The sequence below is a fragment of the Sycon ciliatum genome, chromosome 1 (genome assembly GCF_964019385.1).
Source record: "Sycon ciliatum chromosome 1, ocSycCili1.1, whole genome shotgun sequence".
NCBI classification, from domain to species: domain Eukaryota; kingdom Metazoa; phylum Porifera; class Calcarea; order Leucosolenida; family Sycettidae; genus Sycon; species Sycon ciliatum.
This window is the reverse complement of record NC_088643.1, coordinates 15,929,254-15,957,100: the sequence shown is the minus strand read 5'-3', so window position 1 is coordinate 15,957,100 and position 27,847 is coordinate 15,929,254. Positions and strand designations below refer to the sequence as shown.

Here is a 27,847-nt window from a genome sequence, read left to right as displayed (position 1 = left end):
GATTTCGGCTTGTACAATTCGTTCTCGCAAAGCTTCCCCCTTCTTAACTTATCTTTGATATTTTTGACCCACCCAAGTTGGGTGGTGTGCTGCTTTGCTGCTTCGAATTGTAGTTAGACCGCTTTGTCAAATCGCCTACTGGTCTCGTCATCGTCCAGTGACAATCGACATTCTTTGTTCCGTTGGGACTGTAGCTTGTGCTCGTTTTCGTTGCGCTTGCCTTCCCCTCTTTGGTCTTTCCATAACCTTGAACCTTCCAAGTTGGAAGGCTGTCGGTTAGCGCTACGGAGATGTGTTGAAGCTAGGTGTCAGGACGTCGAATGTCTCAGTACTCTGTCAGTTTTGTGCCAAGTTGTTGCACTTTCTGACTGTATAGTATCTAGTTACAGTGGTGGAGAGTTACTCTTAACTCGTTTCCATATGTCCTTTTCCTTTCTACTAATAATAATAATACTAATTTGAAACTCGGATGTTGAGCCATAAATAAATGTGGAAGAGAAAACATGTAACATGTAGGTGTCAGGACGTCGAATGTTTCAGTACTCTGTCAGTTTTGTGCCTAGTTATTGCACTTTCTGACTGTATATAGTATCTGGTTACAGTGATGGAGAGTTATTCTTAACTCGTATCCATATGTCTTTTTTCTCTTCCACAATAATAATAATAATAATAATAATAATAATAATAATACGAAGTAGTGGTTGCGACTTCGGCGATGATTTGTAAGAAAGGTTTGCTCCCCACAAGTCAAGTGTCAAGTAAAGTCGGCGGAAAAGCGCGAGCTCCGGTGTGGGGAGCAAACCTTTCTTACAAATCATCGCCGAAATCGCAACCACTACTTCGTACTGTTGCGCCCAGCGCGGGCTTGCGACTAGTTGGTTTGGAGGTGACAGCGTTGCGAATGACCGAGGGTCCCCGACGTCTGTCTCACCGTCCAGGAGCGACACTGACTCACGCTGCTATCTGGTATTCACGAGGTGTTTGTCGCGCTGGAAGCGGAGCGTCTCTGTAAGTTTGTATCCCTGGTGATGTTTGTGCCTGGAGAGCACTATATAAGTGGTGCTCTTCAGGCACAATCTTCCTCAGCCTACTCAAGCTCAACTGATGAGGGGTGAATTCCCCGAAACACTGTGTATTGATCAGGGAGTGGTGCTTTCTTGCAGGTTTGCCGAGTCGAAGGTTCGATGGACTTCTCGTGTGCTCTGGATGGCAGTCGTGAGTCAGTCAAGTGTCAAGTAAAGTCGGCGGAATAGCGCGAGCTCCGGTGTGGGGAGCAAACCTTTCTTACAAATTTTTTAAAGAATCTATAATATCCCTATGCTTTTTTTTGTCTAGGTCATCAAGGCAAAAAAGTATAGCGTAGGGCCCTGAGCTTCCAAGCTCTCTCGTTTAAAAAGTTTGAGTGCCACAACATCTTCTTTTTGCTTGCATAGAACAGGGTCACGTGTGCAAATATATACAGCTTCCAACACCTGCAACTGCTTAAAGAAACGTGCGCAACAAATAACACGAAACCAGGAATCGTCAAACAACTTACGACAATGCGGACTGGACACCAAATGCTTGTACTTGTAGATGGCAGACTTGCTCTTGTCGATGTCGAACTCCTCCTCGTCAGTATCACTCTCATCCTCCACTTCCTGTTCCTGTTCACCCTTGCTTTCCTCCTGACCATCCTGTTCATCCCCATCATCATCCTCCAACTCCATCTCCTCATGCCATCGCTTCTTTCTCCTTGACGTGTTCACTGCTGCGCCCGCACTTTCACCTGCCGCTACTGGTTCCGCCTTCTCGATTTTTCTCAGTCGTGTCTCCGCTAGTCTCTGGCTTCTCCTCAGATTCGTTTTTCCTCCATTTTCGTTTCGTTCACGGTGTTGAAGGACGTCCTGCTGACCCATCATTTGAGTCACCTCATTTATCATTTTTGAATGCCGACAGTGCGGTAGTCGGTATGTTGGCAGGACGCTTCAACACTTGTCCGAGCGTATCAAACAACACGTCCCATTGTCCTTGTTGTCAAAAGCGGCCAGGGCAAGCAGGCCAAAGCGTGGGAGGCCACGAAAACACCCGTTGCCTACTACTAAGCCTGTCAGTATTACAACACAACCAGGAACGGATACAACACCGGAATCAACAGGAGCGCAACACATGAATCTGGTGTAACTCTTGACGACAACACCACGGCATGGGAGACCGCCGGACGATCGTTCGTTAACAAACCCGACGGCGGTAACGGAAAGATCACCAGGAGAACGAAACGAAAATGGAGGAAAAACGAATCTACCTAGCTAGCTAGCGTAAATGTACCTCGGAGCGACCATCCCTGCAGATGGAACATCTGACGTCGAAGTCAAGAAAAGACTGGCGATGGCAACATGAAAGCTTCAAGAGCTGAAGACGTTCTAGACTTGCCGAACTACATCATTGTTTACCTTAAAGTTAAAATACGCTTGGTAACTGCTATTGTTCTTGCTACTGTGCTCTATGGCAGCCAGACCTGGACCATCTCAAAAGCTAGCGTAAATGGAGCTTTTGAGCTCGGGTATCTGCGTAAGCTGCTTGGCATCAAATACCATCATCATCGCACAAATAAGTCAGTACTGCAGGAAGTCAAAAATGCTATTGGCTCGTTCACTCGCCTTGATTCAACTTGATTCAATTGATGCAACACATCAAGTTGAAGTGGTTTGGAAATGCAGCAAGGCATCAAGATAGCTACAGCCTACTCACACTATTGCTTGGATAGAATGGTGCCTGGATCACGACCCCGTGGTCGCCACCTCACAATTGATTCACCAACATCAAAGACTGGACCAATGAACCTAGCAATTCTCTCTCTCTGGCTGCTGCTGATCGTGATAGGTATAGGCAGCTTGTTTATCAGTGTAGATATTTTTTGGTTTTTTGTTTGTTTTTGTGATGCAGCTGCCTTATGACACACATGCCACCCCTACGACTAGCCCTTTCCCAAAGGTGCTCGCCCTTTTTTTACGACTAGAATGGTTATGGGTTATACACACAGGTACATACGTCATACATTATGGTTGCGCAACAGGTGTGTGGGCCACAGGCATATGACTCTGCGGAATGAGCAGCCTCCTTCTCCCCTCTCCTTGTGAGTGAAGTACTGAGTAAGCGAGTTTGTAAGAGGCAGCGTCGTGTGATTATGACAATGCTAGTTGTTTGCGAGCAGAGTTCTCATGAATATGTTCATCTAGACTACAGAAGAATCTTGACTACGACCAGTACGGGTCACAGTGCCTATCAATACACGGCGTGCAGAGCTTTGTACAAACGAAAACTTGATCCGTTGGAAAAAAGTGATTATAAAACGTCTCTACTCACTAGTTTCATGCTGGAAAGCAATCCTGAGGAGACATTTTCATCTAGACTACTACTGCATCTCTGAGATGGGTCATGTCCTCCCACCAGGGACTGACCACAGAAGTCAGCCAACCCTTGCGCTAGCTTTAGCTGCCCACATTGAGAGTTCAGAAGTTGTACTGATGATCAGATGTGAAGGGCAGAAGCACAAAACATGTTTAAAAGGGGAGCATGCACTGTGATAATTGTTCCTCGAGGGAATCAGTGACCCAAAGCTAATGGCTACGGCGAAGGTAGTGGTGCACATTTTCTTTGAAAGTTTGCAGGATCTTGAGGTTTACCGTGATCTGGCGTTTCATGCTGGTTAAGTCCACTGTACCACCCGGAATATACTATGCCATAAGTCTTTGTGCAAACGTACAAACGAATCGCATAGTAACAATTGCGACGGATTTCTATTGTTATTGACACATTTCTTGAGATAGGCAGCAGCAGGAGCAGCAATAGGAAGATACCAGCTTGGAGAACAAACATTGTTGAAGCACACACTCACTGGACAAAACACATTAGACAAAACACTGGACAAAAAACTGGACCAAACACTCGGTGAAACACTGGACAAAACACTGGGAAAACCACATCACAAGCATAAAGTCTGAAATTCCAGAGTTTTAAAGGTCCAAATCTCTCGCATTATACTCTGAAGGTGCCTTAGTGAGAGCACGTGACTAACTCGATCGTGGTAAGTCTGTAGGCCATTGAACAGCATTCTCCCAGGGCTGCTGCACGTGATTTTGAGATTCGACGAGACGGCAAGATAGTCCACAGGTCAACGAGATGGGAGCTTGTGTGTGTGTGTGTTCATTGCGTCGACATTCACATCATGCCGGCGCATCTGCAGCCAGCAGCCCAAATATTCTTACTCAGTCTGAGGCACAGCAGCCTGTCGGGGAGACCACCGACTCACCATGTGGCAGCAGGCACACTGTCATCGCACGTACATTTTACCTCAAAATGTCATTTTTATTTGAATATTTGTATTCACGCTCCTGCTGCACCGTCGTAATTGTCGTCAACGTGGTCATCCTCGAAATGATTAGTACCGCCAGAGGCAGAGCTAATTCCCTGATGAGGCCCAACCAGAGGCAGAGCTAATTCTATGATCAACCACGCCAGAGGCAGAGCAAACTCTCTGATCAGTCCCGCCAGAGGCAGGGCTAATTCTCTGATAGGATCCGCCGGATAAAGATAAAGAGCTCATTCCCTGATCAACCCCGCCAGAGGCAGAGCTAATTCCCTGATCAACGACGCCAGAGGCAGAGCAAACTCTCTGATCAGTGCCGCCAGAGGCAGGGCTAATTCTCTGATAGGATAAGCCAGATAAAGAGCTAATTCCCTGATCAACCCCGCCAGAGGCAGAGCTAATTCCCTGATCAACGACGCCAGAGGCAGAGCAAACTCTCTGATCAGTGCCGCCAGAGGCAGGGCTAATTCTCTGATTGGATCCGCCAGATAAAGAGCTAATTCCCTGATCAACCCCGCCAGAGGCAGAGCCAATTCCCTGATCTGCCCTGCCAGAGGCAGAGCTAATTCCTTGATCAACCCGGCCAGACGCAGAGCTAATTCCCTGGTTCTTGGCCTCCTCTTCCTCATACCACTCCACAAACTCAGCCCTCGTGTCTATGTTTTTGCCTGGAGAGAGAGAGGGGGAGAGAGAGAGAGAGAGAGAGAGAGAGAGAGAGAGAGCGAGAGAGAGAGAGAAAGAGAGAGAGAGAGAGAGAGAGAGAGAGAGAGAAAGAAAGAAAAAGAGAGAGAGAGAGAGAGAGAGAGAGACAAAGAAAGAAAGAGAGAGAGAAACAGCGAGAGAGAAAGAGAAAGAGAGAGAGATAGAGAGAGAGAGAGAGAAACAGTGTGAGAAAGAAAGAGAACAATGAGATGAGAGTCACAGACAGACAGAAGGAAAACAAAGAGAAAGTGGAGCTAGCACACCCGGAATGCAACAAGCCGAGAAGTACGGCGGCAACACTTGCAATCTGATCCACACCCATACCCATACCCATACCCATGACACCGTTTGTCCACACCGCAAGGATCACCCGGACTGTGTGTGCCATCGGGATCTCCTTATGCAGTCTCCAACTAACTGCTATGGCAAAGACTGTTGTCTGTAGAGACTCAGAGTGTGTTGAGAAATTCTCTTGAAGCTCGGCCGATCCAGCAATGTTTTATAGTACCCGCGCGCCCCGTCGAATGTGAACTAGGCTTACGTCTTCACCAGCTGGCAGAGTTTTAGTAGCAGCAGCAGCAGCAGAGAAATAGTGGCTACCATACTCTACGCTTAAAGGGGAAGTTAAGGCAAAAATCAAAATTTCACCAATTGTAGTCTTCGGGGTGCTGAGTCGAATGGTCTTGGTCCGAGAAAGCTGAGACGCTCCCTTCCTACTTGAATCCCAATCGAACTCGCGCACTTCCACCGAAACTGGGTGACTGCGCCCTACTAGATGGGGATTTGTATGCAAAATGTCACTAAAAGCGCCATTTCGTTCTTATAAAAGCACGGATGACCGCGATTGACCCATATGTTGTAGTCTTTTGGATGCTGAGTCGACTGGTTTTGGTTCGAGAAGGCTGCGATGCAGCGTTCCTCCTTTATTCCCAATCAAACGTGGTTGAAGAAGCGGTCACGTGCTCCTGGGTGCCCAAATCATCTGGTCACCACGCCAGCAGGTGACAACTTTCACACCAAGGTTGAACTCGAGTTCAACTCGAGTGACAGAAGTGCACCCAAAAAAGGTCAAACAGGCTAGTAAGTTGTACCCTGCCGGCACGGTGACCAGGTGACTAGTGTACGCAGGAGCACGTGACCGCTTGTTCAACCATGTTCGATTGGGAATAAAGGAGGAACGCTGCATCGCAGCCTTTTCGGACCAAAACCAGTCGACTCAGCGTCCAAAAGACTACAACATATGGGCCAATCGCGGTCATCCGTGCTTTTATAAGAACGAAATGGCGCATTTAGTGACATTTTGCATACAAATCCCCATCTCGTAGGGCGCAGTCACCCAGTTTCGGTGGAAGTGCGCGAGTTTGATTGGGATTAAAGCAGGAAGGGAGCGTCTCAGCTTCCTCGGACCACGACCATTCGACTCAGCACCTCGAAGACTACAACTGGTGAAATTTTGATTTTTGCCTTAACTTCCCCTTTAAGCACTATTGTGCAGGGGATAATTCCGGCATTATATTGGGCATTATGGGATTGTAGCGGCCTGACTCCCGTCTACTATGTCATAATAATAAATAATAATAAAACAGGTCGCGTAATGAAGCAGCATAACGATAGATGTGCAAAGTCATGATGCCTGGTCCGCTTCTGTCCTGGGTTCACTACCCGTGCGTTGCAGCCACGAGCAAAACCAGCTGAGGCTACTATGTCATACTGCATAATAAGTATGTGCAAGAAAATTAAACATTCTCTTTGGCCTCAACTTCTTTCTTCTCCGGTTGGCCATTGTAGCCATCGTCTAGGGCCCGACGTAAAACCCCTAAAGGACTATCCGAGCACCAGAGCATTGTGGAGCATTAGCAAGGGAAAAACGAGCATTTTGTGATATTTTAGCCGCATTTGCACTTCCATAGTGGATAATATCGGGAAGTCCCAGCTTTTGGCAACAATCGGCTACACTCATGAAGTAGGTGCAACCCTCTGCGTGTTACCAGGTTACTGGCTCGCAGATCCCTTTGTGCAGACACGTAACGCTTTTTTGCTGTTGGCACTTGATGCAGCAATGCTTATATCACTGCATTGTAGTCAGGTCAATGGATATCTCAGCATCTGCGTGCGCCCAACCAAAGCTGTTGCAAAAATTCGCAACAAGGATTTAAAAGGAGGAAACTGTTTTGTCGAGAACAAAGAGAATCTTGGACGCGAAGTGAATATCGAAAAGCCGAAGAGAAGTTTCTCGTTGTGCTTCAGCCAGTTCAGGCTCTGTAGATAGCGTCACTAGACCAGTAGCGATACTGAAGTAGACGCCGATCCTTTGATATATTTGGACCAGTCTCAAAGAGCAGTTACAAGCGGAAAGAGATGCATGTTGTTCCGATGAACTGCTTTTGCGGAGTCCAGCCAAACAGGCTCGAAAAGAACTAGAATTACTCATGGATTCAGCACCAAGTCGTTATGAGCACTCTGCAGCAGCGCGTGTCTGAGTTTCCTAATGACACACGTACAGTTAGATGTGGACAGCTGTACTCCCGAGACAGCAGTGACTGATTCAAGTGGTATCAACAAAGAAGAGTATTCTTGTCAATGTTGCCACCCACAAGAGAAGCACCACAACACAAGAGAAGCACCACCAGTACTTGTACTTGGTAATGTAATTTCACAATTTCCAGACAGTCAGCTTGTGCACACCATCATGCCAGCAGCATTCCTACGTCCGGATTCGCCGTGTCAAAATCATATTCCACCACAACCCTGGACAACAGCAGCATACATCAAACTGCCTTACTTCCGGAGCCATCCGGGAAACACGGCGATGTAGCGAAGGAGTAGAGATCGCCAGTGACACCCATTCTCGATAGTATGTCGTTACCAAACATCTGTACAGAAGACCAGCAGTAAAGAACACTCAGTTACTGAGACCAAGCAGTGTAAAATTTAATGTGTCAAAGTTTTTCCAAGGTGAGAAAGACAGCACAGAGAAAACAACTGATTCAATATTTTGACCCCGGACGAAAAGCGAGTGTTTCCGCGAAAGCGAGTTAGTTCCCCAGTGCTGTACAAACCCAGTATATACCTGTTTGTACTGTAGTGCCTAATGAATTGAATGAGGCCTTCAAATCCAAACGTGTACACTTTTGTAAACAGTAGAGGAGAGTGTTTCAAATAGGAATAGTTTGACAGAAAAAATGTGTAGACCCAAACCGATCATCAGTGTGGATTGTTCGCTCGTAATATGTTTGTGGAAGGTAGCTGGCATGTTGAAGTTTGCTCTGAGGCCAGAGTCGATCAAAGTGAGCCACTCCTTTGTGTTGGCCCGTTGCCTCCAAGTTGCCCGACTTTTCGTTTAAAAAGTTTGTTGTCACAGCGGTTGCTCGAAACAGGAACAATCAATAGAGTCCACGTCAAGTTCACCCTGAGTTCAGAAATTTGGGTTCCACGATGGGCAGTACAGAGAAACGATAAGCCTTGTGTGTGCTTCCATTAGTTTTCATTCGTATACGGTGCTTTATAGGCGAGAGACGAGCCGCTGTTTACCTGAGACAAGTTGATTTTTCGAAAGACGTAAAACTCAAGTCGTAGTGCGAAGCAACACGTCAGAAATGCACCTGCTTGGTGTAGTGGTTCTACAAACGCACCAAAGACATCTTGTAACTAGCTTCGTTACTACAAATCACAAGTGTGTGGGAATACAGAGAACGACAGAGAGATCAAAGGAAAAGCCAGGCAGGCAAGTACAGCTAAAGTGCGTACGGTACAACTGGCATGTCGCACAGCGCAGCCGGATGAATGCATACATGTTACATAAAAGGATACAATGACAAACAGTGGGATGTGCATCCACTACATCTCCCCTCTGAGATTAAACAGGCTATAATAGAGAAGATGAGGAGTCCAAAGACTATTCGATAATGTAGGTATTGTTTGTAGAGCAAGTTGCAGTGAAAGAGTGATGTGCAGAGACGACGGCAGTTACGTCTCGGCACGTTGCTGAATTAGCATGATTCAATGAGGCGGTTGACAGGCTGAGGAGCTCTAGCAGAGCGACGGACTGGATCAGCTGCTGTGCCACCGTACTCAACCTCGACTGTCGGCTTCTCTGCTTCTAGCAGTGGCAGTCGGATCAAGTGACGACGATTGCGGCGAACAGTAGAGTGACCAGACTCAACGAGGTAAGAACGATTGGACACTTGCTCTACTATCTTGCCCTCCCGTTCGAGATCGGTGATGAATACACGGTCATGAAGCTGTAGAGTCGCGAGAGGCTTAGCTGCGTGCCGTTGGTCGTAGTGCAACTTCTGCTGTTCCTGGGACTGAGTTTCCGATTCCAGAATACTAGGGAGATCTGGCCATTTCGGTTCCAGCTGTTCAGTCGTTGCAGGTAGACCGGTACGGAGCTGGCGGCCATACAACAGCTGACATGGGGCATAGCCGTTGCTCAGCGGTGTCGTGCGGTAAGCCAAGAGTGCATCTTGCAGGCTTTCGGCCTTCCGCAGGAGATTCTTGGCGGTGAGAACTGCACGTTCTGCTTCGCCATTCGACTGAGGATACCGTGGACTGGAAGTGCGATGGGTGATGTCGTTTGCTGTGCAGAACTCAGTAAACGCTTCGCTGGCAAACTGAGGACCGTTGTCTGTAACCAAGGTGGACGGGAAACCATGCTCGGCACAGATGCGGTGCAGATGCTTGATGACAGCAATCGAGGTTGTGGCAGTCAGCGGTACGACATCGAGGTAACGCGAGAGATAGTCAACAATGACGAGGTAAGTCGTGCCGTTGAATTCCATCAGATCTGCACCAACTGTGTGCCACGGCAGTGTTGGGCGTTGGACGGGTTGCAGTGGTTCGGTCGACTGGACGCGGTGTTTGGTGCACACTTCACACGTAGCGACCATCGTGTCGATTTGCCTTGACAAGCCTGGCCACCAAATGGAATGGCGGGCGCGAGACTTGCACTTCCTTGCACCTTGATGTCCCTCGTGGAGCTTCTCGAGCATCTCAGGCTGCAGAGAGGGTGGCATGACAATGCGGAAGCCATGGTACAGCACACCTTGCTCACAGGACAGTAACTGGCGTTCATGGAAGTATGGGCGCACAGTGTCGTCGACATCACGTGGGTTGCACGGCCATCCGTGTTGGACGAAGTGGAGGACTTGCTTGAGCGTCTCATCTTGTGTGGTGGCGTCAGCAATGTCACGGGCTTTACCATCCGACACGATCTCGCCGATGTAAGATGCGAGGTTGATGCTGATCTCGTCTTGGAGACTAGGCGTGTCGTCACAGGCGAGCGGAGCGCGAGACAGAGCATCGGCAACAACTAGCTCTTTGCCAGGGACATACATGGCGGCTGGATTGTACGTGAGCAGGCGCATCAGGAGGCGTTGACATCGCATCGGGACACGGTTCAAATCACGCGTATTGATCAGCGGGATGAGTGGTTTGTGATCCGTCTGGACAGTGAGGGACGAGTTGCCGTAAATGTAGCCGTGGAATCGCTCACAAGCCCAGACAACAGCCAAGCACTCCTTCTCGATCTGCGCGTACTGTTGCTCAGTAGTGGTGAGGCTGCGTGAGGCAAATGCAATGGGGCGCATTCCGTCGTCATGCTCCTGCAATAGGACAGCTCCCAAGCCGTAACTGCTGGCATCAGCGCTGATGACCGTGGGCTTGGTTCGGTCGAAGAACGTGAGGCAGGGCGCATTGGTGGCAAGCTGTTTGAGCTTGTCCAGGGCCTGTTGTTGTGTAGCAGACCACTCCCATGCGGTGTCATGCCCCAGTAGAAGACGCAGTGGAGCGCTGACTTCCGAGAGATTGGGAATGAAGCGTGACATGAACGCGAACATGCCGAGAATGCGCTTCAGTTCCGTGACGTTCTTGGGCGGCTTCAGATTAGCGACGCTGGACACTCTCGCTGGGTCAGGGTGGAGACCTTTGGCGGAGAAGATGTGACCAAGGAACTTCACTTCGGCCTGACGCTTGTGACATTTCGTCATGTTCAGCGTGACGTTGGCTTTCTGCAGGATGTCTAGTACGGCAGCTAGGTTACGGTCGTGTTCTTCTCGCGTACGGCCAGAGACAATGATATCGTCCATGTAGACGAACACGCCGGGGAGCTGGTCCAGAAAGTTGGTGAGACGCTTCTGGAAAATCTCAGGTGCTGATGTGATGCCGAATGGCAGTCGTTTGAAGTAGAACCTGCCGAACGGCGTGATGAAGGTGGTCAAACGGGCAGAGTCGGGACTGAGTGGGACTTGCCAGAATCCGTTAGCAGTGTCCAATGTCGTGAACACAGTCGCTCCGGCCAGTGAAGACAGGGCATCTTCTAACGTTGGCAGCTGAAATGTCTCCCGCTTGACAGACGCATTAAGACGCTTCAGGTCGACACAGATGCGTACCTTGCCGTTAGGTTTGAGGACGGGCACCATAGGCGAACACCAGTCTGTGGGTTCGTCGACACGCGCAATGATGTCGCCATCTTCCATGCGGTGCAGTTCTTCACGTACTTTCGAGTACAGGTGATGAGGAACTCTGCGAGCTGTCAGGCAGTGATACGGTGTGGCGTCGGAAGTTAAGTGAATCTGCGCAGCAGGACCAACCATACACTGTACGAGTGGGACTGGACCTTGCACTTCAGCCAGACGCTGAACTAGACCCAGTGCTGTGCACGCAGATCGGCTGAGCAGGCTAGTGCTGGCACCATCTAGAACAAAGATGGGTATGGTAGTGGACTGAGATTGAAAGGAGCAGTGAGCCTCAAATACACCCAGGACCTGCATAGTCTGGTCATTCGCTCCTCTCAGCTGGGCACTAGTAGCAGATAAGGACGACTTGGGCTGAAGTGTATTGTATGATTGCACGGACATGGTAGAGACATCAGCTCCAGTATCTAGCTTGAACTGGACTACACTCTTTCCGATAGCTAGATCTGCCAACCAGGGTGAATCACTTACACTTTGTGCGCACGTCGTGTGGCCAACAAATAGAGAGTCCGGAGAGTCGTTCGTGACGGCAGAGGTGGATGGTTTCGATCGGCAAACTCGCGCGAAGTGGTTGCGCTTGCCACAGGCTTTGCAGCACTGGCCTCTGGCTGGGCACTGATCGCGTTGCGAGTGGTGGCTTCCACCACAGTTCGGGCACTTCGATTCGGTCGCAGGCGGCGTTGCTGCAGATTTGTAGCTACCATGCGGTCTGCTCTTCGGCATAGATCGACCACCACGGTGCGACTGGACAGCTGAGGCTGAGACATCATCGTCTGAAATCGAGCTGGCGGCGGCCAAGCCACTGCGCGATTGGGCTGCAACCTGTTGCTGGACAGTTTCGGCGTGCCGTGCGAACGCAACAACTTTGGCGAGAGTTTGCTCGCTCTTGTCTTTCATCTGCAGCTCCCGACTCACCCGCTTGTCCAGCATGTGGGCGACGAAGCGGTCTCTGATACGCTCATCCTTCGTGCCAGCAAACTCACAATACTCTGCAGCTTTGTACAGAGCACGGACAAACTCCTCTACGGTCTGGCCGGGTTGTTGTACAAGCTGTTCAAATTTAGCCCGTTCATGAACAACATTGGTAGAGGGGCGGAAGTACGTGTCGAAAGCACTGACGACCTCGTCATATTTCTTCTTGTCGTCCTCGGATAGTCCGAGTTGGTACTCGAACAAGGAGTCGGCGTTGGGTCCGAGAGCATACAACAAAGTGGCCACCTGAGTTTCTCCCGGGTCGGAACTCAGTTTGGTGGCAGCACGAAAACGGGTGAAACGGAGTTTCCACGCGGGCCACTGGTCCGGTGAGCTGAAGTCGAAAGGCGCTGGAGGGTTGAAACGAGCCATCACCGCTCACGAGGCCAAAGACTACAGGAAAACCAATTCTGACACCATGTAGTGGTTCTACAAACGCACCAAAGACATCTTGTAACTAGCTTCGTTACTACAAATCACAAGTGTGTGGGAATACAGAGAACGACAGAGAGATCAAAGGAAAAGCCAGGCAGGCAAGTACAGCTAAAGTGCGTACGGTACAACTGGCATGTCGCACAGCGCGGCCGGATGAATGCATACATGTTACATAAAAGGATACAATGACAAACAGTGGGATGTGCATCCACTACACTTGGTATGGCGCATCTGGTCATCGCAGAGCCATGAACCTTTGGTTCAGCATAAAATACATCGTAGTCTCACTGTGGTATATGTTTTCTAATCGAAATACCAAGAGAGAAAGTGAATATTGAGTTCGTTCCGGTTGCAATATATCTCCTATTTGAAACACCCTGCTCTACCTGTGATTAACACGCCACATTCATTCATATTATACACGGACCTTCCTTGATATTCAAACACTACTGTCTTATACATGGTCTGATCCAGAGATCTCTACAGGTGGTTGCAGTTTATCCAAAGCTGAATAGCTGATACATGTATAGTACATGCATATGGATTCCAGTAGGAGATTTGTAAACTTTAGGGGTTTCCGCTTAACGCCCGGAACCACCTGGATCCGTCCCTCTTATAGCCATCAGCACCTAAGGGCGCGTTCATATTACCGTGAATCCCGTCAAACCGTGAATGGCGAGAAACCGTGAATGGCGATAAACCGTGAAGGACATTCACACTACCGATAAACTAACGTTACCGGTACGAAAGTTTTGCAACTCTCACCGCGGCGCTGAGAAGGGAATTTCCCTTTTTCCCAGCCTGAGCACTCTTTTTACTGCCGGAATGCAGTTACCGCCGCGGCAGTAAAACACTTCCGCCGGTAACGTGCCAGTAACCTCACATGATCAAATCACCTTGGAAACTTTCCCATTCTGTCACTTTTTATTGGTAGTCTGATCTCGCCCTTACATGGGTTAGTTGTTACCTTTGCTTCTTCTGATGAGCTGCTTCGTGTTGCGCTCTTTCCTTCAGTGACTTTAAAAACGTTTGCCCGTCAATGTCTGCTCTCTCTGGTTCACGTCGGCAGCCCGTAATTGCTGCTCCTCTGGATTCCGGTAGTTCACTATTTCATTCAGCACTTCTTCCTTCAGCCTCTGTTGTTCCTTGATACGTTGAATTTCTAAATCTGCTACATGCCGTGAAGCCTGCATCACGTGACCAAAAAACAAGTGAGGCATGCCGGCAGAGTAGTGTACGCTTCTCGTTGGAGAATTCAAAAGAAACGAGAAGCAATGTTCTCTCGAACTTCGAATATTGTTTTGCTAACTGTACTAGTTTTGTTGTGGCACGCAGTGCAGGTTCACGTCACTGTAGTGACGTAATCGTTGTTGAGCGAGCGGTGCGAAACAGCGCTTGCGCAAAAGGTCTGTCCTTCATTTTGTTTTGCTTGTCAAGGGCCGACCCTGCACTGTGGTTTTGCTGTTGCAAATGTGAGGTGTGAGAGAGAACAGCAAGGGTACGACAAAAGAGTGCAGAGTACAGAGTACAGAGAGTACAGAGTACAAGAGAGTATGGCAAGGGTAAATGCAAACCAGCGTGTATCACTGTTTCATACATGTCACGTGCCTGTTGTCAGGTCGTTGCTAGCATTTGGCCAATCAGAGCAGCACCGTACCAGGGCATTATCAGACGATAATGCCCGGGTACGGCGTACCCATGCCCATTAGGAATGACCCCAGGCGTACTACGTACGCTGGTGCACTGCCAAATATGCACCAAGCCATGCCTTTTGGGCAGTGACCTGGTACATAATAATTGGCAGTACTCCAGCGCACATAGAACACATGGGACCATTCCTAAGGACACCACATGCACTCGCACACACCACACAAAACGAAACTACTTACGTGCACCGTCCAAAACAATTATATTTTACTAGCAATGTCGACATAGGAGAAGTAATTTATAACAACGTGACAATAGCACACAGCATGTCATTACCATGCATTACTAAATTCAAGTCAATTGAGATGAACAAGTCAACAGGTGAATATGCATCACAAAGTTACCTATCTGGAAGAGATCAGATTGTATCTCGAACTCCTACAAAATATACAGTTACATCTACATGTACATGTACTTCAAATGTACCTAGCTACATGATTGTCCAGTGTACATATGGACCTCAAGTAAACTGAAAGCAATGCGAACAAAATCTCAGATGTATGTGAAAAAGTATCATTGTTCCGAATAAGAACACTTACAATGCACTCTCAAAACTAGTCTAATTACTAGTGCCCCTTGGTCAAGGATGTTTGCGACCAACGTTAACGCCAAAGCAGCAGCGAATCAGCTAACTTCCGTACCGCCCAATAGGCAAAACTAACACCAAAATGCAAAGACATATTCCTGGAACTGCAAGTAAATCTGACACAAAACGTTCTATCATTCCACGGAGAAAGCTCCTTCCGATCTTGTTCGACCCTTCATTCATATGACAGCTGATTGGAACCTTCCTCCTCCCTTGACCATGTTTACCTTATTTGTCTACAACTAGGCACGTGGCATGTATGAACTATAATAAACACATGGTGCGTCGTGCATTATGGCTGATTGTATGCCCTAGTGCGTAGCCCTCGGTCGTGCACCGTAGCCCGCGGGCCTGCGGCTCTTGGGCTACGGTGCACGACCTTGGGCTACGCACTAGGGCATAAATCAGCCATAATGCCCTCCGTACCATGTGTTATTATATACATATTGACTAGAACAGCAACACCATAATGGCTGATAGAATGATAGAATCACAAAATTAAAATAATAAACACTACTACTGCTGCTGCTGCTGCTGCTGCTACTACTACTACTACTACTACTACTACACCCGTACACATTTCAGACGCACTTTGACTCAAATTCACTCACCGATGCTTGCGATGGCAGCCCTGTATATGCTGTCGCCGATAGATTAGCTGCTCCCGATAGATTAGCTGCTCCCATCTGAGCCACTGCGGCCAACACAAGAGAAGCACCACCAGTACTTGTACTTGGTAATGTAATTTCACAATTTCCAGACAGTCAGCTTGTGCACACCAGCATGCCAGCAGCATTCCTACGTCCGGATTCGCCGTGTCAAAATCATATTCCACCACAACCCTGGACAACAGCAGCATACATCAAACTGCCTTACTTCCCATGCCATCCGGAAATAACTGCGATTTGTTGTAGGCGTAGAGAGTGGCAGTGGGACCAATTCCCGGTACCATGATGTCGTAAAGCGTCTGTACAGAAGAACAGGAGTAAAACAGCAAAAAAAAGTGAAAAAGATGGTGAATAACCGGAGAATCTCACCTGTGAGATGCATGTTGTGTCTATGTGTGTCTATGTGTGTGTGTGTGTGTGTGTGTGTGTGTGTGTGTGTGTGTGTGTGTGTGTGCGTGTGCGCGTGTGTGTGTGTGTGTGAGAGCATGTGTGTGTGTCTGTGTGTGTGTTTGGGAGTCTGTCTGTGTCTGTTTACTCACACTGCTCTGGTGTCTCGACAGCGCCTTCAATGAAGATCCAGAGTGAGATGTTTGATCATACTGCACCGGTCTGTTGCCAGAACGATAGTACGGAGACATCGTGTTAGCGAAAACTGCTGCGCCACTCGGTCCACTAAGGGAGGATGCCGTCGGCGTGTTACCATACCGTGACTGGTATAGACTGCTGCCAGTCGTTGCCGACGGTAGGTGAGGTTGTTGTGGCTGCTGCTGTTGTTGCGGTTGCTGCTGTTGTTGCTGCGTCATTGCCATTGAGAATGCAGTGGATCCATTAGTCTGCTTCAAGGAGAGCACGACATCAGGGATATCAGGAAGAAACTTCAAAATACATTGCCAGCCCTCGTCACTGACACGGCAAAAGAGCACAGTGATATAGAAACCGCGAAAAGGTAAATGATTTCCACTTGCTCAAGAGTGCTGCTAGTGTTGCCCAGTATTCCAAACACACAAACATGCCTAGCCACATCTACAAATTCTGCTCAATCCTACCAGCACATTTGTAGGAGTTGCATTATTCGATAGAAGGAATATTTTCCACAGTTTAGGCCATCTACTACTCTCTCAGCTTTTAAGGATGTATTTCAGCTGAAATAGTACTGTGCTTCCTTCTGTTGACACATGGTGACACCTCCCTTCCTTTTCTTCTTTTGATAATGCTATTTTCCGTGGTTGGATTCACCCTCCCTTTCTTGCATTGGCTATGTATTATTATGTGCCATGAAGCGGAGGCGATAAATAATAATAAAAAATAAAATATTAACTGGTTTGAGGGAAAGAGACAAACAGGAAAAGTCTGAAGAAAAATTGACTGTCACCACAAGGACAAAAATAAAATAAAAAAATTTAAAATAAAAATATATGTATGTGAATCGTTCGCAGTCAACCTGCCTACACGCAAGAGAGCACTGCATTTCACACAAATCCATTGGTATCGTTACAACGTTTCGGTCTTTATGACCATCATCAGGAATGAATATAATTATGTATAATTATACTATAATATGTTACACTAGTCAGAACAACAGATGGCCTGATCAGTCACAATCCAAAGTTCTATGCCATCTCAGGCACTCGTCAGGTGATATGAACATCAAGAAAAATAACCCACTATTTAAAGCCCAGTATGGCGGGACAGGGATAACAGAAAGCGCTAGGGGCGCTATCAACTCATATCCGATTCAGTGCCATAGCCAGTAAGGATCGCGGTACTAAGAAAGGTGATAAAACGGTACAACGGAGCTGGCACAGCTAGTGCCTGAGATGCGCGGTCCAAAGTTGATGATGGTGACAAGGCGGCAGAGAGCTGTCAACTGGCCCTACTGCCTGGAAGCAGGGTGCCGAGAAGATCATGTTATTGGTGTTGATAGCATGAATTTATTTTGATGTCGACATTTAGATATCAACTCCGGCTGCCTGTTGAGGCTCGATCTCCTGTCGGCAGTGATTATTCTCGCCTTCTTCTCGAGGCACAGGCTGCATCTTTTCGTTATGCTGCTGTAGACCTTGGCCTTCTGAACAACTCGCCACTGGATGTCGTGCGTCTTGCCATTATCTTTCAATTCCAACACATGTTTTGAGAGGCCCGTGGATTTGCGGTATCCAGGATGCTTGATAGATGTCTTGTGATTCCCGTATCGAAGCTTGAATGGAGGCTCCGTGCTGCCAATGTAGGTCTTGGGCCCATCGCTGTGGCCATCACTCGACACCTCTACCGCGTAGACTATACTGGTTGCTTGGCACGCTCCGTTGAGAGGGCACTGGTCCTTGCGACGGAAGTTGCACGGCTTGTCCGGTTCCTGGACACACAATTGACGCTTATTGTGGCCACTTATAATGTGGGCCATATTCGGTAAACAGGAGTAGCTCACCTTCACGTTGAAGCGGTTGAAGATTTTGTTCATTTTGGACCCCTTAGGAAAATGCTTGTCGGTCAGCCGCAGGAAGGTGCCGGCGATGTTGGTCCGGACACTCTTGGAGTATGGCGGGTTAAACCACACCACATTCCGTTTCCTTTTTATTTTTTGCTTGCTGCCGTTCATTGCAGCAGGTGGCGTTGGGTCAATGTACTTGATGTTGGCAGGTAAACCGCTGGCCGCTAATGCATTGCGATATGTAGGGGCAGCATCGGTGAATACGTCCCTGTCAGCAGATGTGCTTGAGACACGTCGAGCGATCATATCAGGGATGTTCCGTAGTATGGATGGTGGGTGATTGGACATAGGGTTGACGTAGAGAGGTGCGTCACCAGGTTTACGATACGGCTGGAGTTTCCCAGTGTCGAGGCTGAGTGTGACGTCTAGGAAATTCACTGTGGAAATATTAACGTCGATAGTGATTTTTAGATCATACTGCTTGAATACTTTGATAATGGACTTCCTGGTGCGGTACGGGATAGCGCCAGGCATGCCGACGACACAAACACACAAACACGGAATTAAAGCTGTGTGGACCCTGGCTAGCGCCAGACGTTACCGAAGTAACGTCTTTTGCATAGCTACGGGAATAAATAAAATTAAATATGCACATAGCACCTAATGGGCAGGGCTCTGTCCCGGAAAGACAGGGATGCTGGGTTCGAATCCCGCTTGTGGATCCTTCTTTTGCAACAAATTGAACAATCCAATGCTGGATCAAGGTTGTTTGTTGAACTGACAAGGATTGTTCCAGACTGTAGCTTAGGGATTTACCCTGAGCGTTTAAGGGGGCAGCCTACCCATAAATTTCATATGGCATTCAATTGCCCATAACTTTGGTGTCTCTCAATGGATTTGAGTGAAATTATGACCACACACTCCTGCCACTATGCTGGCCCTCTTGACATGATTTAAAAGTTCTTGCGCCTCACTGACAGGCTTTCCAGGCCGGAAAACTCAAAATTCCGGCATAGTGCCACGGTGTGCGAGCCACCCACCAAAAACATGCATTTACAATTTTTTCACATTTTCGTGCCAATTCTGTCCGAGCGCGGGATCCAAACCTAAAGCAAGTCCAGAAGCAGCCATGGGTGGTGGGGTAGGGCCCCTCAATGTGGCCCTGGAATATGTCACAACGGAACGAGTGGGCGTTCTCTCACAGACTCCCACAGACCCAAGTCAATTTTTGAATTTTTTTAGGTTAAGCACGTGCTACGAGGCCTTTGATACAACATCCAGTGCTGGGTCCTCCACAGCAAGCCATTTCCACAGCGCTGCACACCAAATCCAGGATACTCTAAAAAACCGGCAAAGACTACCACTCACGTTCCACTACTGCCAAGTACTGAATCCTACCTCACTTCTTGACACGACTCAAACTTGCCAAAGTCACTAAATCAACGTCAACTACAATAATCAAGCCACATATCTGCAACGTCACGAGGGTGTTGGCAAAAGTCCTGCTGCACGGCGGCGAGCTTTGCCCGCCGCCGTGCAGCCCAATAGAGAGTTTACGCTTCACATTTTTTTGACCGTGTTGGAGTTGTGCGGAGAGTTTACGCTATGCGTGCTGAAATGACGTGAGTTTTCGGAAGAGGTCATGGGGTCGCGACCCGAGGTTGATCCGTTTAGAAACCAAGGAGGTCATTGGGTCGCGACCCGAGGATGATTCGTTTAGAAAACAAAAGGAAAACATCGAATTGTACTAAAGTTATCTAGATTCTCGAGATTCTGAACAAAAAACCGTTGGAATTACTTGAATAAACTCACGCTTTTTTCCACCGTGAGTTGGACCGCTGTCGCGTTGAAATCTCACGTTTCAACGTGAGATGCGCCATTTTGGCCGTGAGATCTCACGTTCGAAATTGAAAAAACGTGAAGCGTAAACTCTCTATTACGTGGCTAAAAAACGCGATTTTTTTGGACTTTTTTGGCAAAATTCTGCACACTTTCGCGTGTTTCTATGATACCACAAGTTGCGCACGGTCTGCTCACATTCAAATACAGTGCTGTCAACAAATGACAGCTTGCAACAAACCCTGTTGGTGCCACAGCAGTATGGCATTCCGCTAGCCCTTTCTCAAAAGTGCTCGCCCTTTTTTCGCCCCGTTTGGCCCTTTTTGGAAAAGCCCGTTTCTTTCGCCCTTTTTTGCGTTTTTTGGTGAATATCGCCCTTTTTGAGCTTTTTTAGTTGAAAAAGTGCCAACATCTGTTTGCTCATGCATGCGATCACAGTTTCCGAGTGCTCGATGGGCCTTGGCATGCCGCTTTTTTGGGGAGGCAACAAGTTGGTGAAGCTTGTACCCGGTGTAAAAAGCGGGTTTTTGAACTTTACTTCCTGTTTTGCCTTTCATAGACCCATAAATGGAAGAGTGCGTGTTCATTTCTCAGCTTGGGTTCATATCTGAACATGTATCATGCATGGTTATGATTCACTGAAAAAGAGCACTTTTTCAGCATATTTTGAGGGACGCGAAAAGCACTAAGTGCGAATTAAAAGATTACCTTTGGGAAAGGGCTACATTCCGCATACATCATGATGAAGGTTGGCGTATGACTTTTACGCCTCATATCTCTGGTATCCTTCAAGATTTTTCATCCAAATATTCTGTGCCATCTCCAGTACTGTAGTTCTTCCCGAAAACAAACAGTTTTCTTTGCTTACTACGAAAGAAAAAAAATACGGTGATATCCCTACCCTTAGGCTACCGGAGATCACACACACCCGTCCCGTGCCCGTGGGTCCTTCTTGCTACAAAACTCACTGGTGCTTGACTGCGGTCCATGCTTGTCCACGAAGGCTGCTGCTGCTGTTGCTGCTGATGGCGTTGCTGGTGTGCTGGCTGTGGCTGCTCCTGGGGTTGCTTCCGGGATTCAGGTGATGCTTGCGACCGCGCTGGCAGACCAACAGACTGTGCCGGTGGTGTCTACAAGGAACGGAGAGATCACCAATAACAGGATTCAACACAATAAATGAAGCGACTTGTGCATTCACCATGCACAGCTTTTGTGAGAGGTTAATAACAGGATTAGGATATTTTCAGAACAAATTCACCATGCACATAGAGAACTGGAGCACATTATTAAAACGGTGCCAACTAGCGCGTATTCAGTCAGTAGGGCTGAAACGAGTATATCGATTACTCGAGTACTCGCTCGAAAATGTGCAGCGAGCGAGTAGATGTACTCGGTTCTATCAACTCATATCCGATTCAGTGCCATAGCCAGTAAGGATCGCGGTACTAAGAAAGGTGATAAAACGGTACAACGGAGCTGGCACAGCTAGTGCCTGAGATGCGCGGTCCAAAGTTGATGATGGTGACAAGGCGGCAGAGGGCTGTCAACTGGCCCTACTGCCTGGAGGCAGGGTGCCGAGAAGATCATGTTATTGGTGTTGATAGCATGAATTTATTTTGATGTCGACATTTAGATATCAACTCCGGCTGCCTGTTGAGGCTCGATCTCCTGTCGGCAGTGATTATTCTCGCCTTCTTCTCGAGGCACAGGCTGCATCTTTTCGTTATGTTGCTGTAGACCTTGGCCTTCTGAACAACTCGCCACTGGATGTCGTGCGTCTTGCCATTATCTTTCAATTCCAACACATGTTTTGAGAGGCCCGTGGATTTGCGGTATCCAGGATGCTTGATAGATGTCTTGTGATTCCCGTATCGAAGCTTGAATGGAGGCTCCGTGCTGCCAATGTAGGTCTTGGGCCCATCGCTGTGGCCATCACTCGACACCTCCACCGCGTAGACTATACTGGTTGCTTGGCACGCTCCGTTGAGAGGGCACTGGTCCTTGCGACGGAAGTTGCACGGCTTGTCCGGTTCCTGGACACACAATTGACGCTTATTGTGGCCACTTATAATGTGGGCCATATTCGGTAAACAGGAGTAGCTCACCTTCACGTTGAAGCGGTTGAAGATTTTGTTCATTTTGGACCCCTTAGGAAAATGCTTGTCGGTCAGCCGCAGGAAGGTGCCGGCGATGTTGGTCCGGACACTCTTGGAGTATGGCGGGAAAACCACACCACATTCCGTTTCCTTTTTATTTTTTGCTTGCTGCCGTTCATTGCAGCAGGTGGCGTTGGGTCAATGTACTTGATGTTGGCAGGTAAACCGCTGGCCGCTAATGCATTGCGATATGTAGGGGCAGCATCGGTGAATACGTCGCTGTCAGCAGATGTGCTTGAGACACGTCGAGCGATCATATCAGGGATGTTCCGTAGTATGGATGGTGGGTGATTGGACATAGGGTTGACGTAGAGAGGTGCGTCACCAGGTTTACGATACGGCTGGAGTTTCCCAGTGTCGAGGCTGAGTGTGACGTCTAGGAAATTCACTGTGGAAATATTAACGTCGATAGTGATTTTTAGATCATACTGCTTGAATACTTTGATAATGGACTTCCTGGTGCGGTACGGGATAGCGCCAGGCATGCCGACGACACAAACACACAAACACGGAATTAAAGCTGTGTGGACCCTGGCTAGCGCCAGACGTTACCGAAGTAACGTCTTTTGCATAGCTACGGGAATAAATAAAATTAAATATGCACATAGCACCTAATGGGTAGGGCTCTGTCCCGGAAAGACAGGGATGCTGGGTTCGAATCCCGCTTGTGGATCCTTCTTTTGCAACAAATTGAACAATCCAATGCTGGATCAAGGTTGTTTGTTGAACTGACAAGGATTGTTCCAGACTGTAGCTTAGGGATTTTCCCTGAGCGTTTAAGGGGGCAGCCTACCCATAAATTTCATATGGCATTCAATTGCCCATAACTTTGGTGTCTCTCAATGGATTTGAGTGAAATTATGACTACACACTCCTGCCACTATGCTGGCCCTCTTGACATGATTTAAAAGTTCTTGCGCCTCACTGACAGGCTTTCCAGGCCGGAAAACTCAAAATTCCGGCATAGTGCCACGGTGTGCGAGCCACCCACCAAAAACATGCATTTACAATTTTTTCACATTTTCGTGCCAATTCTGTCCGAGCGCGGGATCCAAACCTAAAGCAAGTCCAGAAGCAGCCATGGGTGGTGGGGTAGGGCCCCTCAATGTGGCCCTGGAATATGTCACAACGGAACGAGTGGGCGTTCTCTCACAGACTCCCACAGACCCAAGTCAATTTTTGAATTTTTTTAGGTTAAGCACGTGCTACGAGGTCGTACCTTTGATACAACATCCAGTGCTGGGTCCTCCACAGCAAGCCATTTCCACAGCGCTGCACACCAAATCCAGGATACTCTAAACAACCGGCAAAGACTACCACTCACGTTCCACTACTGCCTAGTACTGAATCCTACCTCACTTCTTGACACGACTCAAACTTGCCAAAGTCACTAAATCAACGTCAACTACAATAATCAAGCCACATATCTGCAACGTCACGAGGGTGTTGGCAAAAGTCCTGCTGCACGGCGGCGAGCTTTGCCCGCCGCCGTGCAGCCCAATAGAGAGTTTACGCTTCACATTTTTTTGACCGTGTTGGAGTTGTGCGGAGAGTTTACGCTATGCGTGCTGAAATGACGTGAGTTTTCGGAAGAGGTCATGGGGTCGCGACCCGAGGTTGATCCGTTTAGAAACCAAGGAGGTCATTGGGTCGCGACCCGAGGATGATTCGTTTAGAAAACAAAAGGAAAACATCGAATTGTACTAAAGTTATCTAGATTCTCGAGATTCTGAACAAAAAACCGTTGGAATTACTTGAATAAACTCACGCTTTTTTCCACCGTGAGTTGGACCGCTGTCGCGTTGAAATCTCACGTTTCAACGTGAGATGCGCCATTTTGGCCGTGAGATCTCACGTTCGAAATTGAAAAAACGTGAAGCGTAAACTCTCTATTACGTGGCTAAAAAACGCGATTTTTTTGGACTTTTTTGGACTTGGAGCAAAATTCTGCACACTTTCGCTTGTTTCTATGATACCACAAGTTGCGCACGGTCTGCTCACATTCAAATACAGTGCTGTCAACAAATGACAGCTTGCAACAAACCCTGTTGGTGCCACAGCAGTATGGCATTCCGCTAGCCCTTTCTCAAAAGTGCTCGCCCTTTTTTCGCCCCGTTTGGCCCTTTTTTGCGTTTTTTGGTGAATATCGCCCTTTTTGAGCTTTTTTAGTTGAAAAAGTGCCAACATCTGTTTGCTCATGCATGCGATCACAGTTTCCGAGTGCTCGATGGGCCTTGGCATGCCGCTTTTTTGGGGAGGCAACAAGTTGGTGAAGCTTGTACCCGGTGTAAAAAGTGGGTATTTGAACTTTACTTCCTGTTTTGCCTTTCATAGACCCATAAATGGAAGAGTGCTTGTTCATTTCTCAGCTTGGGTTCATATCTGAACATGTATCATGCATGGTTATGATTCACTGAAAAAGAGCACTTTTTCAGCATATTTTGAGGGAAGCGAAAAGCACTAAGTGCGAATTGAAAGAGTACCTTTGGGAAAGGGCTACATTCCGCATACATCATGATGAAGGTTGGCGTATGACTTTTACGCCTCATATCTCTGGTATCCTTCAAGATTTTTCATCCAAATATTCTGTGCCATCTCCAGTACTGTAGTTCTTCCCGAAAACAAACAGTTTTCTTTGCTTACTACGAAAGAAAAAAAATACGGTGATATCCCTACCCTTAGGCTACCGGAGATCACACACACCCGTCCCGTGCCCGTGGGTCCTTCTTGCTACAAAACTCACTGGTGCTTGACTGCGGTCCATGCTTGTCCACGAAGGCTGCTGCTGCTGTTGCTGCTGATGGCGTTGCTGGTGTGCTGGCTGTGGCTGCTCCTGGGGTTGCTTCCGGGATTCAGGTGATGCTTGCGACCGCGCTGGCAGACCAACAGACCGTGCCGGTGGTGTCTACAAGGAGCGGAGAGATCACCAATAACAGGATTCAACACAATAAATGAAGCGACCTGCGCATTCACCATGCACATAGAGACCTGGAGTACATATTAAAACGGTGCCAACTAGCGCGTATTTATTCAGTAGGACTGAAACGAGTATCGATTACTCGAGTACTCGCTCGAAAATTTGCAGCGAGCGAGTAGATCTACTCGGTTCAAATCCGAGTACTCGAGTACCGATTGCAACATTGCGGGGGTTCACTATGCGTTGCCGTTACATGCGTCATGTCGATCGACTGCATGCTAGCATGACGTGCAGACTACAACGCGCGCATGGGGGGGGGGGGGGGGGGAGTCAAGATAAGAATGAACCTTTTTCCAGTCGATCGATGTTTTTGTTGTTTTAATAGAGTTGAGTTGTTATTTCTTTTTTCAAGTTCTTCTTTCGACTGTATACGCCGTGCGTTATGGACCGTCTTCGTCAAGCTTCGTCTGTCTCACCGACTGTAAAGCGCCAGTCGAGTCAGCGTTCCTTTGTGTGGAATTATTTCACGCAGCCCAACGGTAAGCTGGAAACCTGCAGTGAATGTCGGAAAGACTTCACGTACACAGGAGGCACAACGAATCTGACTCGCCACCTGAAGGATAGGCACAACATCGTTGCGAATTCCTCAGCCAGTGCCGACCAGAACGAGAAGCCACCGTCTTCTCGATCTTCGCGGCCGCTGGATCAGTTCGTGTTGTCACGAAGCCAGGGTAGTTTACGAGGTTATTGCTTATAATGACTTAGTACGAAGGCAGCGAGGTTCGCCCCCTTGCCGGGCATTGCTTCAAAACGGTTGTGAGACTTACCATCTCACCCTCGCCGCTAGGATCTGCATCTGCCTCCCAGGTATGACAGGCATGGTGGTGGCCTGGCACATGCGAAACTTCCTAAGCTGGTTTAGTCCATCGGCCAAGTCTCAAAATCGAAAGTGGTGATGCACTGAGCTTCCAAGTAAACGCGACCATATCCAGCACGTAGAGAATATCAGAGAACACTATTCCGTTTGTTGGACGTGCAGAATTCAGTCCAGGGCGTCGATACGAAGCGTTCTTGATCTTCGTCGCCGAGTTTTTTCCTGTGCGCTCCATTTGAGAGTGCGCAGAGTTTTGATCGCGAGTTTTTTTAGAAAGATTTTCAAATTTTTGAGGCTTTCAGCTGACAGCTGTCAACCCTAAATGGCACTTAGTATGTGACAGGGTTTTGGTGCCTCCGTACCGTATGCATTCTATCTTCCTTCGTTTCACTTCGCTGCTTGGCCCACCTCCTCAGGAGATGACAGCGTACCTGCACTAGTCAGCTCCGGCTTAAACCCTGTCTCTCTTTCTCCGTCTTAGCGCTCGTCATTCGTGTCCTTCTGCTGGGGAGAGCTTGATACTGTTGTGTCGTAGTTTTACGCAATAGTGGCTGTTGTTCGCGTGACGATCAGGATTTATGGAGAAAGACGACGACTCGCCAAGTTCCCATGCAGCCACAGACGGCGTAGCAATTCTTACCGCCAACCCTTCGAGCAACGGAACCGGCCTGTGTTGGAAATCGTGTCTGTGTAATTGTGCCACGGTACGGATGAAACACACAGGCTCACATGTGACGAGATGAAGATAATCTCAACAGGCTGACGGAAATCCAACAGGCTGACAAGAACGCTGCAGTTGTGGGCGGAGACGCGGAGTTATTTAGTCACTGGTAAATGTTGCATCGAGTGCTGTGTGCTCTAACACAATTGTAAAAATCATGAAGAAGCGAAAATAATGCAATGGTGGGGCTGAGTGGTGTTCTGTGGAGGAGACGTCGCTGTCTCAGTATTTCAAGCCGGACCCTGTATTTCAAGTCTGTGGTCATGCTCGATCATAAGTTTCTGTATGGCTCCAGTGCCTTCTCAGCATTGTTGGCGGGTAAGCACCTGGATAGTGTCCAAGTACTGCGGCTCTGGTGGCTTGAGGGATTTACGGGTGCTTGCTGTGCGCCCCTGCCGGCAATCTGCTAGTGAAGCTTGGTACCTACTGTGTCCGGGAGATTTTCATCCAGAAGCTGATCTTCCTAAGCTGGAGCTGCTGCTACTCCTGTGCAAGCCTTCAACCACTGGCGCTCCTACTCGGCTCCAGTGTGGGCCATTAACCACCCTGCACGATTTCGCACTGTTGCTATTCCACACCGTCAGCAGTTAACTCTGAGGTCAGACCTTAATCCCTCCCACCATAGGCTATCTGTCTGTCTGCCTCTCTCTCACACACAGATGTGCGCGCATACACACAAACACACATGCACACACACGCACATGCACACACAGTGACACAAACATACACATAGCCAACTTCTCTGTGTTTGGTGATCATCATCTGTTTTCTGATGTGCAAGCTCACCCTGATGCCGATTACTTCCTTGCTTAGACCCGGTCTGCTATTACTACAAGTAGACCAGTCACCCGGTCTGCTATTACTACAAGTAGACCAGTCTGCTCTCCCTTCACTCGCTTGTAAATCCTACTTGGAGCAGTAAGGTTGTGTCACTGCTCCTACTACTAATGTCATTGTTGTGAAAGCAATATCATCGCCATTGGTGGTAATTTTCCACCGTGCATGAATCATTTTAATGAAA

General features: G+C 48.2%; 1 protein-coding gene across 4 annotated transcripts in view; it reads right to left on the bottom strand.

Moving 5' to 3' along the window:
* Positions 1 to 3,760: 3,760 nt before the first annotated feature.
* The window catches only part of LOC135815012 (uncharacterized), a 108,407-nt gene continuing 84,320 nt past the window's right edge, over positions 3,761 to 27,847 (bottom strand). For 3 of the 4 annotated variants that reach the window (XM_065328229.1, XM_065328238.1, XM_065328254.1), the window contains 7 exons: positions 25,058 to 25,219; positions 21,127 to 21,288; positions 16,431 to 16,727; positions 16,100 to 16,190; positions 15,835 to 15,917; positions 7,833 to 7,923; positions 3,761 to 5,016 (listed from right to left, as the gene is read on the bottom strand). In XM_065328229.1, the coding sequence (XP_065184301.1) occupies positions 4,442 to 5,016; positions 7,833 to 7,923; positions 15,835 to 15,917; positions 16,100 to 16,190; positions 16,431 to 16,727; positions 21,127 to 21,288; positions 25,058 to 25,219 (1,461 nt within the window). In that variant the 3' untranslated portion in view covers positions 3,761 to 4,441. The remainder of the gene's footprint in view (positions 5,017 to 7,832; positions 7,924 to 15,834; positions 15,918 to 16,099; positions 16,191 to 16,430; positions 16,728 to 21,126; positions 21,289 to 25,057; positions 25,220 to 27,847) is intronic. The other variant, XM_065328247.1, reaches the window with a different exon arrangement.